The sequence below is a fragment of the Macrobrachium nipponense genome, chromosome 7 (genome assembly GCF_015104395.2).
Source record: "Macrobrachium nipponense isolate FS-2020 chromosome 7, ASM1510439v2, whole genome shotgun sequence".
NCBI classification, from domain to species: Eukaryota; Metazoa; Arthropoda; class Malacostraca; order Decapoda; family Palaemonidae; genus Macrobrachium; species Macrobrachium nipponense.
In genome coordinates, this window is record NC_061109.1 from 114,961,021 (window position 1) to 114,980,313 (window position 19,293).

The 19,293-nt window shown below is 35.5% G+C and overlaps 1 protein-coding gene across 1 annotated transcript in view; it reads left to right on the forward strand.

The window, feature by feature from the left end:
• The window catches only part of LOC135217158 (ATP-binding cassette sub-family D member 3-like), a gene marked incomplete in the record, with an annotated part of 176,909 nt that overhangs the window by 2,611 nt on the left and 155,005 nt on the right, over positions 1–19,293 (forward strand). Inside the window, 4 exon segments of the mRNA XM_064252878.1 lie at positions 8,450–8,541; positions 14,149–14,335; positions 14,498–14,703; positions 15,370–15,471. Of these exon segments, the coding sequence (XP_064108948.1) occupies positions 8,450–8,541; positions 14,149–14,335; positions 14,498–14,703; positions 15,370–15,471 (587 nt within the window).

A 19,293-nucleotide genomic window follows, 5' to 3' on the forward strand; every position in this document is an offset into this window, starting at 1 on the left:
CCGAGCTAATGCTCAAACTTTTTATTTCCTTTTCTTGTTATTTCCTATGTTGTTGTACCTGCCCTACTTGTCAGAACATATGAATTCAAAATTCAATGTTTACCATAAACTACCGAGCGGTAGTTTTCCCTGATGTAATTTTCACCCGTATCTTACCATATTCAGGAACGATTTGAAAATGGCTTGGTCTTGTTAGTTAGGTAGTCACTGAGTAGGGAAAGACCCTCTCCTTCACCCCTATTTAACCCCTAATGCTAATAAATTGGTCCGTCAGCTGTTAAGCACTTACAAGGGATTCCACACTGGTGGAAAGTGCTTACAGACAACAGACAGACAGATCAAACTACTGTCTTTTGTAGTAAGATTATGATGGGGAGAAACAATGGAAAGCATCTGTTAGGTGTGGGATGGGATTTTTCCAATATATAAACCTTTTGACTTATCAATTGACCACTGGTTTTAGATTTTTCAAGCACACTTTTCTTGAGGCCCCAATATTGACCAGTTGTCTAGGTAGGCTATTAGTTGTATTCCTGATTTCTCAAACAACTACTGTTACTAATTTTGTCAAGTTTCTTGATGCAATGTTTGGCCCACAGGGCATGATTTTGAACCTGTGCATATCTTTCCCTATCCAAAGCCATAGAAACGGATGGAAGGGAACGGTGACAGGGACGTGCCAGTATGCATCTTTCAGATCTATAGTTATTCAAATCACTTATAGATCAATTGAAGGTACTAGTGCAACGGTAGTTATTTGTAAATTTTGGCAAACAATGCTTTTTCAATGTGGATAGGTCTAGAATCACTCTGGAATCATCCTTTGTGGGGACACTTGAGACGTGCTTGGTGGCGAATATACGCACATTTATCTATAGCTTCCATTAACAGGGCCTTTCTGCACATAATCTTCCAGAGATGGAGTCTGAATTTTGGAAGAATCCCTTTACATGAGGGGGAGGGGTACCATTTCCACCCTATCCAGTTTAAAATTAATGTTGTGTCCACAAGGGAAAGACTTCTGTTGCCTGTGGTGTCACTGAAGTCGACCCCCAACCATACCATTCCGTTGGTATCTATGTCTTCTTCGGCCTCTGCCCTCGATAGGCATTCCAGTTGTTGCTTTTCTTTTTCCTATAAGACTTTTGACCACAGTAGCAACAATTGTTCTGGAACATTTTGGAAGCCCTCTGTTGGCAACTTCCAGCAAGGTGGTAGAGGTTATAATACTAAAGAGGTGGATCCTAGCATGAAATTCAGTTGAGGCTGCTGCCTCTTGAGGTTCTTTTCTTAGGGGTCCTAAATTGCTGCATAGCTTTAAATAAAGGGGGCTTTTCCCCTTCAGAAGGGAGTTGTAACGTTGCCCGTTCCTTGGTGGAGCTTTCCAAAACTGTGATGACCTTGGAAAATGGTTTTAATTCTGGCATTGTCTATGGTCAAATTTTAATCACTACAAAATTCTGAAAATCTGTCTTTACAAGATTAATGATTTTGAAAATGAAGGGACAGAAGGCTGTGAGTCCTTGGTGAGCAATTTGGGTCCTGGCAAAGGGTGTCTTCTATAGCTTTTAATGTTATAGACACAGGTAAGAAAACTGTTACCATTAGTGGTCTTTCACATGTACAGCTTCGATCATAGTTTATCTCTCATTAATTAGATATTTACTATAAGAGAGAAAATGTGCACGGATTCGTCTAACCAAGGATTATTAGTATCATTAGGGATGAGTATTGGAGCCCCTATCATGTGATTTGAAGTTTTGTATCCAAAACTGACCATATAGTGGTGACCAGTCAGAATTCCCATATTAGACCTTATTTGGTAAGCATTTGTATCCCCTCTCACTTTTGGGTTGCATGATGCAGTAGTACTTTTACACTTTGGATTTTACTTGACTAACTTAAAGCTTCTACAGTAATGTACATTAAGCTAGGAATAGAGGTTTTCCTAGAGGCTACCTATTCAGCCTATTCTAGGTCTCTGTTTATTATATAGTCTTATTTAAAACTTTTAAGGATATAAACCATGCTGTTTTTTAGGCTACTGGTAGGATATTCCTTTAGAAAGGGGGTTTCTACTTAATTTGGTTAGGCTACAGCCTGTTCTTGGTTTTTATCACCTTAAAAGGTATAGGTTGCATAAGAACGCCACTATTATGCAGCTTTACTAATAGGCTGCTGTATCAGTATCAGCCCCTAGTCTTAAAAACTGTTATCCAATTAAGACTAGGATAATGTTTATATCTAGTCCTAGGCTATTTGGGCTAAACTGCCACTTATTACACCAACAATAGGATGTTTCCTAAATTGTTCTCTCTCAGCCTGGTACATAGGGTATTTCCTAATTCAGATTACTGTAGATCAGATGTAAAGGCTTTATAAAAACAGAAACCTACCTACTTAAATGTAAACTCATAGTTAGGCGAACATTTTTGTCTAACCTAGATTGTTTATATATAGTTTTAGGCCATTTGGTCTACTATATAAAACAGTAACTTTCTAATGAGACAGTTACTGATGTGAAACTATATTTAGGCTATCACCTGGTATAAGTTATTCTAATCCTGATTAATTATTTCACCTTTAAGGGTATGGGATTAGCCAGGTGTAATTTGTACCCTTCAAGTTAGTCTACTACCTCATAGTATATATTTGGTTTATTGTTTTTGGTCTACTATGTAAAAACAGTAACTTAATAATGTGAAACTATAGCTAGGCTAGTCTATCATCTAGCCTAGGTTATTGTCTAATAAACCTAGGTTATTTAATTCTCTTTTAAGGGTATGCATATGAGAGTGTAGAGTACTAAGACTATGGTTAAGAATACAGGTTATATAAAAGGAAAAATGTCTAGTCTTTTATCTAATCCTAAGGTCTTTGTTGTACATTGTTCCCCCCATATTCGCTGGGGATCCGTACCAGACCCCCTCCCCCCGCAAATAGCTAGAACTTGCAAATAGTTGAAACCCCTATAAAAATGCTTAAAACTGCCTACTTTGTTAGGTAAAACTCAAGAAAAACTCCACTGTAAATGTTTATACCATTTTTTAAAAGTTTTCTCACAGTAAGTGCATTTTATGATGAAATTAATACAAAAAAATCAGGAATTTATGTACAGTGGTACCTCGAGATACGAAATTAATCCGTTCCGAGGCGGCCTTCGTATCATGAGTTTTTCGTATCTTGAACCGCATTTTACATGTAAAATGGATAATCCGTTCCAAACCCTCCAAAAACACCCTAGTAAATTTCATAATAAAGCTAAATTGACCTATAAACAATGAAATACTACGACAATTTGGACCATTCAAGACCTAACTTAATACATACTAGTAGTACTAATATGTATTTACCTGTAAATAAAGTGTATTAGTGTACATGGTATACAAGAAATACTGTACGTATATACGTACGTATGTAGTAAAATGCGGAAGCTTACCTTTCAAGTGAGGCTATCTCCGAAAGTGGCGACAGAGGAGGAGGACAAACAGCAGAAAACTTCTTATAGTACGTACACTTAACTTTACGAAACATATGAAAAAATGTCAGGAAAACATAAACTAAACTTTACAAAACACATTAACAAAACTGCAAAACTTAACTTTACAAAAAACTTAAAATTAAAGTTTTTTTTTTTTTTTTTTTTTTTTTTTTTTTTGTTTTTCCAAAATTTCAACTTCTTCACCACTTTCAACTTTGTTTTTTCATAGTATTACTTGGTTCTTCCTTTTTGCTTACTTCTACTAAAGGCCTCTTTAAAAAATAACCATCCAAGGAAGATTGCTTCGGCCTGCTTTTGACAATGTTCCTGAAACGACTCGGGCAAACGTCATCGAATTGTGCAAGCATACGACCTGTGTAAGCCTTTTCGGGGTGTCTCTTTTCTACGAATGATTGCACCTTATGAAAAGCAGCTAGAGCATCCTTAATTTCTGCCGCTGTCATAGAGTCGTCCTCCTCCTCCTCGCCGCTGCTAGAGACTTCTTGAACGATGTTGTGTTGCATGGCCTCCAACTCCTTCAGGTTATCCGTCGTAAGCTCCTCTTGGTGCTCCTCAAGAAGGTCATTGATGTTGTCCTCGTTGATGACCAGCCCCATGGACTTGCCGAGTGCAACGATCTCGTCAAGATCTGGTTGTGAAACAGTTTCAGGATCGTCAACTGTTGCTGAATCTGCAGCACCAGCTTCGCCCACGTCGAATCCCTCAAAGTCTTGGGCGGATACAGCATCAGGCCAGAGTTTCCTCCACGAAGAATTCAAGGTTCGCCTCGAAACCTCCTGCCAAGCTTGGTTGATGATTCGGATGCATATCACAACATCGAAATGCTCCTTCCCAAATTCACGCAAGGTGAGGTTTGTGGTATTGGTGATGTCGAAACATCTCTTGAAAAGATATTTCGTATACAGCTTCTTGAAGTTCGATATCACTTGCTGGTCCATGGGCTGGAGGAGAGGGGTGGTGTTAGGCGGAAGATAAAGAACCTTGATATACGAATACTCCACTAGGATATCTTCCTCGAGGCCAGGAGGGTGAACAACACCAGCACACATTTTGGTAGGAGCATTTTGTTGTTGTGATATGCATCCGACTAATTGAACAAGCTTGGCAGGGGGTTTCAAGGCAAGCCTTGAATTCTTCGTGGAGGAAACTCTGGCCTGATACCGTATGACGATCCTGAAACTGTTTCACAACCAGATCTTGACGAGATTGTTGCACTCGGCAAGTCCATGGGGCTGGTCGTCGACGAGGACGACATCAATGACCTTCTCGAGGAGCACCTAGAGGAGCTTACGACGGATGACCTGAAGGAGTTAGAGGCCATGCAACATAACGTCGTTCAAGAAGAGTTCTCTAGCAGCGGCGAGGAGGAGGACGATGACTCTATGACAATGGCAGGAATTAAGGATAAAACAGAAAGTTGAAAGTGGTAAAGAAGTTGAAATTTTATTTAAAAAAAAAATGTAAATATAAAAAAGTAAAAAAAATATGTAAAAATAAAAAAAAAGGCAAAAAAAAACAAAACTTTAATTTTAAGTTTTTTGTAAAGTTAAGTGTTACAGTTTTTTTAATGTGTTTCGTAAAGTTTAGTTTATGTTTTCCTGACATTTTTTTATGTGTTTCGTAAAGTTAAGTGTACGTATCTTCCGTTTGTCCTCCTCCTCTGTCGCCACTTTCGGAGATAGCCTCACTCGAACTGGTAAGCTTCCACATTTTACTACATATGTAAGTACAGTATTTCATGTATATACCATGTACACTAATACACTTTATTTACAGGTACATCATATTAGTACTACTAGTACGTATTAACCCTCTTACGCCAATTGGACGTATTAAACGTCGAGTCAAAATGTCTCCCGTATGCCGATTGGATGTATTATACGTCGACTCAAAAAGTTTTTTTTTAAATTCGAGGAAAAATACTTATAGGCCTACCAGCCGAAAACTTTTGAATCACGCGCCTTGGGAGATGCTGGGAGTTCACGGATCAAGGCGTTGTTTTGTTTACAATTGTTACGCAGGCGCGCAAGTACGAATTTCTTTCTTATCGCACTAAAAAGTATCAGTGACACATCTCAAAAATTATTTCATCACTTTGACATAATTTTTCCACCATTTTAAATTATCCGTTACATGGAGTATTATATATGAAAATGTGCACAATTTCATGTAGAATACAACAAAAAAATACTCATGACTGAGCTTTTATCAGTTTTGAAATATTTTCATATAAATAACGATGTGCCAAAATTTCAACCTTCGGTCAACTTTGACTCTACCGAAATGGTCGAAAAACGCAATTGTAAGCTAAAACCCTTATATTTTAGTAATATTCAATCATTTGCCTTCATTTTGCAACACATTGGACGTCTCTAGCACAATATTTCGATTTATGGTGAATTTATGAAAAAACTTTTTCCTTACGTCCGCGCGGTAACTCTTCCGATAAATTTTTTCGTGCGATTGTCGTAATGTTTGCACCATTTTAAATTTGCCGTTACATAAAGTTTTATATATGGAAATGTGCACAATTTCATGCACAATACAACTAAAAACAACCCATGGTTGAAACTTTTATCAGTTTTGAAATATTTTCATATAAATAACGATAAGTGCAAAAATTTCAACCTTTTGTCAACTTTGACTCTACCGAAATGGTCGAAAAACGCAATTGTAAGCTAAAACTCTTATATTCTAGTAATATTCAATCATTTACCTTCATTTTGCAACAAATTGGAAGTGTCTAACACAATATTTCGATTTATGGTGAATTTATGAAAAAAAAAAAATTTCCTTACATCCGTGCTGTAACTCTTCCGAAAAAAATCAGAAATTTTTTCGTGTGATTGTCGAAATGTTTGCACCATTTAAAATTAGCCGTTACATAAAGTTTTATATATGAAAATATGTGCAATTTCATGTAGAATACAACAAAAAATGATTGAAGGTTGTAGCTTTTCTCTTTTTCGAAATATATGCATATAAACCACGATAAATAGAAACAAAACCACGTTCGGTCAACAATCTAGTAATATACAGTCATTTAAGTTCATTTTGAAACAAATTCGAAGTGTCTAGCACAATATTTAGATTTATGGTGAATTTTTAAAAAACTTTCTTTCCCTCTGCGCGCAGATTCGCGGCCGCGAATCTCCAAAATGCGTACGTCGCTTTCTCCTAATATTTGCTCCTTTTCATATTAGGCATTTTATAGTTTCATATATGAAAATGTGTGCAAATTCATGAAGAATACAAACAAAAATATTTGAAGGTTGTAGCTTTTCTCATTTTTGCAATACTATTTGCATATAAAAAAATATATATATAAAAATTTCGACATTCGGTCAACTTTAACTCGTCTGAAATGGTCGAAAACTGTAATTCTAAGCTAAAACTCTTACAGTATCGTAATATTCAATCATTTGTCTTCATTTTGGAACAAATTGGAAGTCTCTAGAACAATATTTAAATTTATGGTGAATTTTTGAAAAAAAAAATTTACGTCCGCACGTAACGAATTCATGCATCATTTTGTGATAATATTTTTTCTGTGTTGCTTTGATCATTTTACAATGTGTTATATATCAAAATGATCGCAATTTAGTGTAAAATACAACGAAAAAAAGTAACTTGTTAGCTTTAACCGTTTTTCGCACCGCTCGATTTGAATACAATTATGTATGAATTTTTTTTTTGTCGCTACCATATATCGCATTATTTATATATGATAATGATATTTTTTTCATTTCTGATGGTTGCATACTAAACTTCAGGTAATGAGAAAAAAAGGAGCCAAAAATGAACTCTTAATCTTGAAAACTAAGCGCGCTGTGATTTTATGATAAAATTATTTTTTCCGCTTCCGCGCTCACTCCAAATCCGCCTCGGCATACGGGAGACATTTTAGTTTTTAGGGCTTAGGCATAAGAGGGTTAAGTTAAGTATTGAATGGTCCAAATTGTTGTAGTATTTAATTGTTTATAGGTCAATTTAGCTTTATTATGGAATTTACTGGGGTGTTTTTGGAGGGCTTAGAACGGATTAGCCATTTTGCATGTAAAATGCGGTTCAAGATACGAAAAACTCATGATATGAAGGCCGCCTCAGAATGGATTAATTTTGTATGTCGAGGTACCACTGTATAATGTTTCCATGAAACTTGGTAATGAAATTAGTAAGCGAAGAATGAAATTCTCGGAGCTAGCCTAATGGTCATAAATCATAAACAAAAAAAGCCTGATTTGCAGCTTTTATCTCATAGTAAAATCATTGTTCTACAGCATAAACTAAAAAATTTTTAACTTCGACTTGAAATTATGTACTTTGCTGAATCAATAAGTGAAGAATGAACTTAATGAGCTCCGGTTTGTTTGCTGACCAGGATGGAATTATTTCATGGTCCGTGTTTGGTTGGATGCAAACATATGATGGTGCATATGCTCATAGCCACTTCTTGCAGGTTTTGATGTAGATAAATTGGGTTTTAGCATTCGTTTAGGACAAGAGAAAGTGCTATCCTGATTCTATTTATACTCTCACATGTTATAATGTTTATATCATTACGACACAATACTTGGCCACAAGTCCAGCTAAAAGAGAATTCTTTGACATTAGTCTGGTCACCATGGAGCTCTGGTTAGACCACGGAAGGGTAACTCCTTGAGGACGAGACAGCTACTATGCTATAAAAATTTAGAAAATGAGATGGGGTAGGAAAAAACAAAGTAATGCCTATGTTGGTAAGCTGTTATAAACTTTAAAAGCTTTATTATTTATTCTGTCATACTAATCTTTTCTTTGCTTTAGTATGAACAGTTATTAATTCATTCGTAATTAAACTTTACTGGTCTGAATTGTTGATTACTTGGATGTAAGTATAATCGTAGGATTATTGTTTTTTTTTTAATATTGGATGAATTCGTATGTATTACGTATTGTTTTTCCTAGATTTGGCAACTTGTGTAGGATTTACTGTTGTGGCATATCCTTATCTGAGTGCATCAAAACTTGCCAATGCTGAGTACAAAACACGAATGCAGGTTAGTGGTTTTTTGTTTTTATTTTGAAATATTAAAAAATTATAACGAATTAATTTAATGCAATGAAGTTGTAAATTTATCATGGTAATTGTCTAGTGTAGGTATTTTTAATTGTAATTATTTTAGATTATCCCTTACATGTTGATTTTGTGGACTGATTGAAACTTGACACTTGGTGCAAATAAGATTTATTATGCCAAGAGGTTTTTACAACAGAATGTCTTCTGGCATCCTCCCAGAATTTTTTTTATTTAGTTTTCTTGTAGGCTGTTTTCTTTTTCAAGAAAAAATATTAGCCATTAATGATTTTGAATTATTCTATCTATCAAATGGTATAAAAAATACTATATCAAAATTTGGAAGTTGTATAGGGGTGTTTAATAATTGTTTATTGATAGGAAAATTTGACATCATAAATTGTTAGATACTATGTAATATAGTAATCTGGTTTAAGTGTTTGTCATTACTCTATTGAACATGGGTAGCAAATATGGTTTGTGAATAGTCTGCCTTATTTCACCAGGCCATAGTAGTCTGTTTGTTTGTATGGTGTTTTTACATGGTATGGAACCAGTGGTTATTCAGCAACAGGACCAATGGTTTTGCAAGACTTTCGAACCACATCAAGAGTGAACTTTTATTACCAGAAATACACATCTCTAACCCCTTGGTGGAATGCCCGAGAATCAAACTCGCACCCACTGAGGTGGCAGGCCAAGACCATACCGATCACGCCACTGAGGCACTCATAGTAGTCTGTGCACATTAGCATAATATGTAGTGTTAGCCAGATAGTCTAAATCTCATGAGACAAGTGAGAATCTAGGTTATAATAAATTTTTGACTGTCAGATATCTCATGAAATGAAATAATGTCTTCATTATTTTTATGTGTATATACTATGAAATCACAAAAGTAAGCACATGATTTTGTTTACCTGCAGAAGCCACAGGGAAAATTTAAAAAAAAGAAAAGACAGAGTGCCAAGTACTTTCGCGTATTTAACACATCTTCGGGGCACAAAAGTATATGTACTTGTTTTCTGATAATTTTTGTTTGTGCATGTGTTTATATCTGCAGTTTGTAGGAACATTTCCTTGGTCCACTTTGTTGTGGGTTATTTTGGAACACATTATTTAAAACGGGGAACTTTCACTAATTTGTGGATTTTTTAAATTGACCATATCTCTAAAATTTTTACTAATTTGTTTTTTCTTTTTGTAGAGCAACACTATTTATTCACCAATTACTGTATTTGTTCATATTGTATACATGACTAAATACTGATTTTTATGATAAAAATAATCCGGTGGTCAGAAGTTTGATTCTTGGCTCAGCCATCACGGAATCAAAGGAATTTATTTCTGGTGATAGAAATTCATTTCTCGATATAATGTGGTTCGAATCCCACAATAAGCTGTGGGTCCGATTGCTTGGTGACTAATTGGTTCCTAGCCATATAAGAATATTTAATCCTTCGGGCCAGCCCTAGGAGAAGAGCTCTGGTAAAACTAAGGTATACTTAACTTATGATAAAAATGATTTACAGCATACTTGCACTGTAGTTTTGCATCTATTAAGCTCATTCCAGCTTGGTCCCCATACTGAGCATAATAGCTGTCAGATTCTCTCTCTCTCTCTCTCTCAGGGTAGTTCCGCATTATAGGTGTCAGATTCTCTCTCTCTCTCTCTCTCAGGGTAGTTCTGCATTGGACAAGTGGATTTTGTTCTTGGCTACCAATCCAGTGGTCCGAAGTTCGATTTTTGGCTCGGCCAATGTGGAACCAGAGGAATTTATTCCTGTTGATAGAAATTCATTTCTCAATATAATGTGGGTCGTATCCCACAATAAGCTGTAGGTCCCGTTGCTAGGTAACCAATTGGTTCCTAGCTACGTAAAAATGTCTAATCCTTCAGGGCAGCCCTAGGAGAGCTGTTACTCAGTGGTCTGGTAAAACTAAGATATACTTAACGTAACTCTCTCAGGGTAGTGTATGTGCATTTGAAATAATATTGCTATAAAGATTTATGAGGATAGAACATTTTGTACAATATTTGAAATATTCATTAATTATTTTAAATATTGTACAATATGCTTTATCATAAAAAATCTTTACAGCAGTATCATTTCAAATACATACATTACCATTACCCTTACACAGAGAGCGAGAGAATATCATACACCTATTACAGTGGGGTATTGCTTAATCGCGGAATCAGTCATTCACGGGTTTTTTCTTGGACCGCTTCTCATGCTATATCGCTGGTATGAATTGCAGCATCGCAGGCAAACGTGTTGTGTATGTGATGTTTATCGGTAGGCTAAGCCTCGCCCGCAGTCCAATAATCACCAACATACATGAAACAACTCACATTATGATATTAACTGAAATAAAACTATTCTCACCTTATATATTATTGGCATATCTTCATAATAAATAGCCTATTCAAGGTATATGTATGACGTTCATTGGTAGGTTAAACCTAGTTGCAGTGCGATAACCACCAGCATACATGAACAGATTCACATTTTTATATTAACTGACAATAAAGGTAATAAAACCATTCTCACCTTATATATTATAGGCATATCTCTGAATTAAGTTCCATTCGGCAACTAAGAACAGTGATGATATTGGTAAAATGACATCAGTTTATTTTAAGAATGTTAATAAAACCAGAATGCAAATGGTAGATCGCTATGTTCATATAATACTATAATATGCAATATGATTAGAGACAGTAAAACAACAGTTTTATTAAAATGATCATTATTCTTAATACACAACTATTATTCAACTTTTGCTAATGGGTATCTGTCAATGTTACAACCAAATCAGGCAATAGTCTCTCTCTCTCGAGAGAGAGAAACGGCTGATTGCTGACGTCATCTGCCATAACTATCAAGCATTTATCGAGTTGTATTTAAGTTGTCACTGCCGATATTCAATGGTGGTTTCCAAAGGTTAAAATAAAATACATTTTTACTCATTCTTCATGTAATGGAGATCTGAAGAAAGGAAAGAATCTCTCTCTCTCTCTCTCTCTCTCTCTCTCTCTCTCTCTCTCTCTCTCTCTCTCTCTCTCTCTCTCTCTCTCTCTCTCTCTCTCTCTCTCTCTCTCTCGGCGACGAAGCTTAAACGAAATACGTAAAACAATTTTTTACCTTCTATATTTTCGTCATATCTTCATAATAAAAAGGCTATGCGTGGAATAATTTCGTATCGGTGAAATCAACTTTTATCTCTGCGAAGCCAGCCAGCTGACAAAATGTATGTACATATATGAAAATCAAATTAAGGTAGCGTTTAGCGTTCACAGCAAGATTATCTTTTGAAATTGTAGTAGTACTTGTCATGGCAGTAATAATGTTTGGGAATATACGTAACATTCATTTAGAATGATCATAATGCACTCTGCATTGTTGGGTTTGTGGCACGATGAAACAAACAAAATAAAGTTTTCCTTTTAGGCTATGTGTTTTGAAAATCATGAATAGAATTGGCTTTGTGACTTCGTTTATTTTGATATTTTTAATGATACAATAACTATCATTTGTACTACTAACACGGATCTGTTGAGTCCAGTGTTACCAATTTTGCATTTTTAATGCTAGCTTTCATTTTCTTGAGGTAATTAGCAAGAAAATTTTCAATCCAGCATCTGGCAGGAAAACTTGCATTTGTTTTCAAATACTCTAGCATACGTATTTTGACATCAAAACCTTGTAATGTTAAGTTTGATATTTCTTTTTATTCTACTGTTTGATATATCATGTAAGAAAAAGAACAAAATCTTGCAAAGTCATTTTCAGGAACTGAACAGAATAGGTTTCGAAATTATTAGGAATCATGTAACGTAATGTACAAGTACACTGTGTATGTTAGAATCATGTTTGAATCGAAAAAGAGAGCAATCGGTTGAAATTGGCTGGGTGGCATTGTTGTGTATGATGTGAATTTTGTTTAGCACTTTATGAAGCAAAATCTAGCAGGAAATCGCCATTCCCATTTGGCAACACTGGCCTGCCCACGTTTTATGTTGTTATAGAAGTCGTGTTTGCCACGTTCTTTAAATTGTACCCATATGAACGAGTTAATTATATGGCATCCAAAAGCCCCGATTCTTTTACTCTCATGGGAAAGAAGCCTAAACGTCTGATGAAGGTTATTATGTGTAATATATTAACATGTATTGTGAAGAAAAGAGCCCCACATGAGCATGCACATGTAGGCTTCTAGCTGTAATCCACAGGCTAGTAGGCTACATATGTACAGTAGCACGTATACTACATATATTTTTAAGGCTAATGTTGTAAAATAACTTTGAAACTATCTTGAATTTAGTTTAAGGTGATAGTTGAAGACATATTTGGTGTTTGAACTAAAGTAGGCCGATATAAACATTGAAATAGTGGTCTTGGGTGGGTTAACTATTAAAGTAGGCAGTTTTTAGCAATTTTTGAGGGGAGCACCAGGATAACATGGGTATTTACTTATCACGGGGGGTTGTGGGCCCTATCCCCCGCGATTAACAAGGCCCTACTGTATGCCCAGTTCAGAGCCCAACTTGGAATGAGCTTTATAGATATATAACTACATTATAAGCACAGTATGCTGTAAATAATTTTTATCATAAAAATCAGTATTTAGTCACTTACACAATATGAAAAAATACAGTTTACTAATTAGTGAATAAACAGTGTTGTTATAAAAAAAACAAATTAGTGATAAAAAGCGAATTAGTGATACTTTTACAAGGATTAATACTTCAATGCTATGAGAGAAAATGGCTTTAAGTATACAGTACAAGGATAACTTGATTAGTTGTCAAACATTCTGTAAGACAGATTTATTTAAATGTTTTGGGATGATTGTTTGGGGTGTACTTTTGTTTGAAATTATATTAAATTGTTTTATATGATAATTTAAGGTAGATTTTTGTTTGAACTATCAAATTAAGCAGTGAAATGATAAAATAGACAGTTATAAGCACATTACCTATGGGATACTGGGTATTTTGAAGTTATAAGCCAGTTATAAGTATTTTTAGAGGGGATTTTTGTATTTCCGGTGTTTGCATTTCTGCAGCAGGTTCTAGAGCCTAATACCGCGGAAAAGTGGGGGAGCACTTTACATGTGTGAAGAGCCATGCAAAAGATATTTGTTATTAGAATAATAAAGTATCTTTAACTGTGCAAGAAATTTGAATATGTATACTGTACCCTGTTGACATTTAAGAGGAACAAATATGTAAGAACTTTTCTTAATTTTTGACAACAAAATTTATTTAGAAATTAGAAAACAATATTGCTTATATTTTATGCTAATTTTTATGTTTGTGTATATCTGAAACAAGAGAATGCTGTCAAAAATATTTCCCCAATTTTTGTGTGCGTACAGTCTTATTAGTAGTACTTGTTTCCACTCTCATTTTGTCAAAGAATTGCAACCATTCATCTTTAGAAAGCACCAGTCTTCATGTAGCAATTGATTAATCTTTAAGATTAGTTAGTAAGTAAGTATGTTATTGATGTATCTCAGATGTTACCCTTCTGAATGTGTGTTATGTTTTTCAGTATTTCAACTTGGAAATTTTTAATTGCAGGATTATTATAGAAGTGGTAGAATGTTAGTGAAACTTGCTGAAGCAATTGGTAGACTTGTTTTAGCAGGGAGAGAATTGACAAGACTAGCTGGGTTCACTTCTAGAGTTCAGGAGCTTATTACTGTCCTGAGTGACCTGAATGCAGGAACATATCAACGAACGATGTTAGACAACAAACTTCGAAATGGTAAGTAAAGAGATCAAATAATCTATCTCTTCTATCAGGATAAGAATTCTTTTAATGTGAGAGTGACTCTTTTAGCCAAATACCATTTGTTCATACAAATTAAAAACAAATTTTTTCATACTGTCAACAAGTCATTGCCTTACATACTTTTGCAATTTTCAGGTGCTGTGAGTAAGCCCTTGATTGCAAATTCAGGCAAAGTCATATGCGAAGATAATGTTATCCGGTTTGAGAAGGTTCCATTGGTTACTCCGAATGGAGATGTGCTGGTAAAGGAACTAAACTTCGAGGTCCATGCTGGGCAGAATGTTTTAGTATGTGGGCCTAATGGTTGTGGAAAATCTTCACTCTTTAGGATTCTAGGAGGGGTAGGTATATCGTATCATAGATTGCAATTAAAAAGATATACACAAAACAAATGCTTTATACAATAGATCTAGGGTTTCATTTTAACATGCTGAAAATTTATTGCCTCTGAATGATAAAAAATTTGCTAACATTGCCTTGTTAAAGCCAGAATGATTCACAGGAAGTGGCCAAAGAGGTCAGACAAGATTTTTTTTGTTTTTTGTTTTTTTTGTTTTTTGAGAGGGAACGTGTGGTATTATTCTTTTAAACTGTTTTATTTACATTGGCTTTTTCATTTTACTTGACTGATTGTTGTGGGGTTTTCCTTCAGGGCAATGCTGTACACGGATGTTCTGAACTTAAAACAACTGTACTTGAAAAAAATTGAGCAAACATATTATATTAATTTTTTTTGCTTTTCAGCTCGGAATTAAGTGTTGAGATAATTTTTGCAGTTTGAATTGCATGTCTCAGAGTTTAGTCCTCTCAACTTCATTTCCATGTATTTAATAGTATTTCATAGAGTATTTACATACATGTAATATTAGGTCACAGATGCTGTTATGCACTTTTTGGGGGGTGAAATCCCTCCTTATATTCAGTGGAAGGGTTGCTGTTTACATTTTTCAGTCTTAAAAGTGAGTTTAGATGTTTTGAAGGCACCTTATACACTTCTTGTCTTTCAGCTTTGGCCAGTATTTGGAGGAAGTTTGACAAAGCCAAGTGCTGGTAAGCTGTTTTATATTCCACAAAGACCATACATGACTTTGGGAACTCTACGAGATCAGGTTAGTAATTTTTAGAGGTTGCACATTTAGTTAAAATTCTATGTAATAATAATTCATTTCTGTTTTGTATTGAAGCTCTTAGTCCTTTAGTCTATACATTTAATTATACCTTTATTCAGTATTGGAATTACTTCATTGTATATTGCATGAAGTCCTTACCACAAAATATAATTTTGGCTCTAAAATTTGTAATAGAATTAGTTTCAATGACCATATTTGCAGTTAAGCTATGATGATCATGAAAAAAATTTGCAGCTCATAGATTCAAGTATTTTTGAAGTAGCTCAGAGGTGATATTTTGTTGAATAAGAATGTAAATAATAATATTCTCTATGTTCATGCTAGCTTCAGGTGAGATGAAAATACTGAATAAGTGGTCAGAACTGTGTTTTCCAACACAAAATCAAAGGGATGGTGAATATCATAGTGATTCGCCAGACGATTTTGGAGGTGAAACAATAGTAAATTTGCATGGTGAGGATTATACTGTAGTTAATATATTTTTATAAATCCATATAGCGAAACAGTAAGTCACATTTCTAGATTCATGGAGCTCACCCAAAGCATTTGCTCCAACATAAGAGGTTAACATTGCTGGTAGGTAAGTTGAAAGAAATTGAACGGCTATTTATAGAAAGAGATTGAAAGGGATAGATAAAAGGAAAAGGCATTGTGATACAGCTAGGGTAAAAGGGATGCTGCCCGAACCCTTAAAACCCATTTTCATTTATTATCTCATAATTCTTAATTTTAACTGCAAATCTTTATCATTTGTGGGCATTCATGAAGGTTGTTCACTACTTTCCCATCAATTATGGATTATTGTACTTCTTGGTAACAAATCCCAATCACAAGTTCTGCTGTTCAAGATTGAGAGGCCCCCACTACCTTTCAGATTATGCAATTTTGTTTTTTTCACTAGTGCCATTATTTTTCCATTAGTGATATTGATTATGCTCATTTTAATCTGCATATTTTTGTTATCTGTATGAGTGTGTTTATGCATTTTTTTTAATAATTGACAGGATCCAGCTCTAGATCAGCCCTACAGGGTTACTGTGAGTTAGGGCACTGATCCTTTTCTAATTTTGTTATTCCATCTTTTTTTCACTTATTATGGAAATATTGCATTCAGTTTTGCCACAATAGTTTTCATAATTTAGGCCTGGGGAGTTTTAATTTCCTCTCTTGATGCAATGCCTCCCTAACCTTGTTATTGCGGTGCAGGCTTAGGTTTTCTGTATTGACATGTATTGAAATTCATGTGAATTTCTTTTAACCGAGTGCTTGTAGGGTCTTAGTGGGTTTTATTTAATTTATTGAATTTGTGTTTGTTAATTTCTTTTTTGTATGTGCTAATTTTCATGGAAGGAGGCTTTTGTGTGGTAGCTTCTTGCTGGCTGTTATTCTTGTTTCTTTGCTGTGCTCAGCATGCTTTCCATATAGTGCCTGGTTGAGCTTGTAATTAGTTTGTCTTCCCTTGATAATAAAATCTATCTCCTGTGCCCATCTAATAGGGATCAGCAGTGTATGCTGTAGTTGATGTGGGAGATATTCCCACCATTGAATTATAGATCAAGGTACTTGTTAGTGCAGTAGAGATCCAACAATCACCTTATCTAGAAGCCTGCTTTCCAGGTTTCCTGAATGACTTCATAGGTCCCAGTACTTGGCCTAAATTTTATATTCCAGTTTACTCTTGCCTTTTCAGGTCAAGAAGGAAACTTCTTGGACACTGCCTCAGTTGTAGCTGTGCCTCCCCACCTGCAGTCATGGAGCCATTCTACAGACAAGAGACAGAAGAGGATGGTTTAGCTCCTCTGCTTGTGCTGCCTCCTCTGCCTCAGAGAATTTATGTTCTTGTAAGGTTCCAGGCTTTTCTAATGTGCCATTCATATCTTTATTACCAGAGAGGCATAGTTTGCTTCACTTTTGATTTGCTTCAATTTATTCTTTCTTGTTAGTACCTTCATGTTGAGAACCCCTCTGCCTCCAGTTCCCCTTTGCCAGAACCAATTGAACAACTTTTCTCTATATTGTCCAGCACTGACTTGTTGCAGTTTGTTGCTGCTGCTTCCTGGTTGTATGTAACATCAAATCTTCTGTCATGAAGGGTATAATGAGCAACCCACTTTGGTCAGTCATTAGAATGTCTATTTTTGCCTTACAGCTGACTGAGCCTTCTTACTGCTCTTCCTCCTTTCCATCTCCTCCTTCTATGCCTCGTGTATTTTACTTTGAATTATCACCTACTTCCCTTCCACTTTGGCTGTGCCAGGCCGATTTATACTACACCTCAAGGAAATCCATATGAATGTTGAAGGTTTTTCTGTGCACATTCTGTAGGGCTGTATTGTTCATGTTTCAATGGATTATATAGTTTTATTGACTACAAGTGTAATTGCATAGGGTAAGCTAAGAAAATTGCAAGGTTGGCAAAGTTTTTTTTTGGGGAGGTAGGCTAGTTATGCTAGAGGTGAGACATAGTCCCTTTACATAGTGCATTTTTGCCCTTTTTGTGCCACTTCTGTGGCTTTATTAGTGTGAATAAGTGAGAGGAGGTTACTATAACTGTTGAAAACTGTGGCCAGTAGCCAACAGTTACTACATAAAGAACTCTCAGAAGTTTCCAGAAACTTAAATTTTCTCAGAAACTTCAATTTTCTCATTCTTCAGATATTACATTATGGGTCTGAAATTTAACAAGCTGTGTATTTCCTCTAGAAACTAATCTTCTTTGCAAAGTTTGTGAGAGTTTAGACTTTCTATTGTCTGGTTTGGATAATTGACATGGCATAACTTAACCCTGGGTAGGTTTTGTTATATTGGTACCCCGTTAAAGGTACTTGCAGCTCGAGCTCGACCCGAGCGCCTAGAAAAATTTGCCAAAAATAACTTAATTCATTTTGGCTGTACATTTTAATCTCTATAATCAATTTAACTATTGCAGAACACTACTGAAAAGTAAAAATATCCATCTACAAATTAAATATTTATTACAGATGTATATTAAAAAATAAGTATATACAAAATAATTTACAAAAATATTTAAAAAAAATGTAGTATACCCTATACACAAATGAGGGAATCCTTCCTAAATCTACCATTTACAATATGTGATTGCCAGAAGAAAAAAAATATAAATTTCACATTTTTTTTGTACCTAAATGAAATAGGAAGTGGCTAATTTTTTTTAATGAGTAAACTCATATTATCCTAGAACAGAATTATGTAAAAAAAAAATCTGCATAAATGTTATTTGCTGTTATATCAGTGGCCAAATCTAAACTTCATTTTTACCTAGTTTCACCATGAAAATTTTTAATAAAAATCATTGTAACTATTATAAGATATGATATTTATGCATAAAAATCTACCAGATTACCACAAATTCTATAGAGAACGAGAATATATAGAGATATGGCAACTTACCTTCTGGTACCATGGCGCGTCGTGAGGACGGTGGTCGCTCTCACCGTGTTAGCGGGCACTACCAGTCACCTGACCGTCGCTCCCACCAGGGACCAGATGGCTCACACGACTGATAGCAGCTCCCTTGACGCACAAGACCGACGCTACTGTCCTCGGTCCAGCGTTTTTCCGCACAGAGACTGCTGGTCCAGACCTGCAGCTCGATCGCCACCACAGGTTGGTGATCACCTGCAGTCCTCCCAGCCTACCAGTTCTGCTGGTAGGCAGGGCAGGAGCATCGGGTCTTCCTCACCTGTCCCTTCAACCTCCTCAGGCTACACTGGGAGGAGCGAGGCAAACAGGAGTGACCATGAGGAGTGCGCTCCTTACGGTCCGGCCACGAGAGCCTAC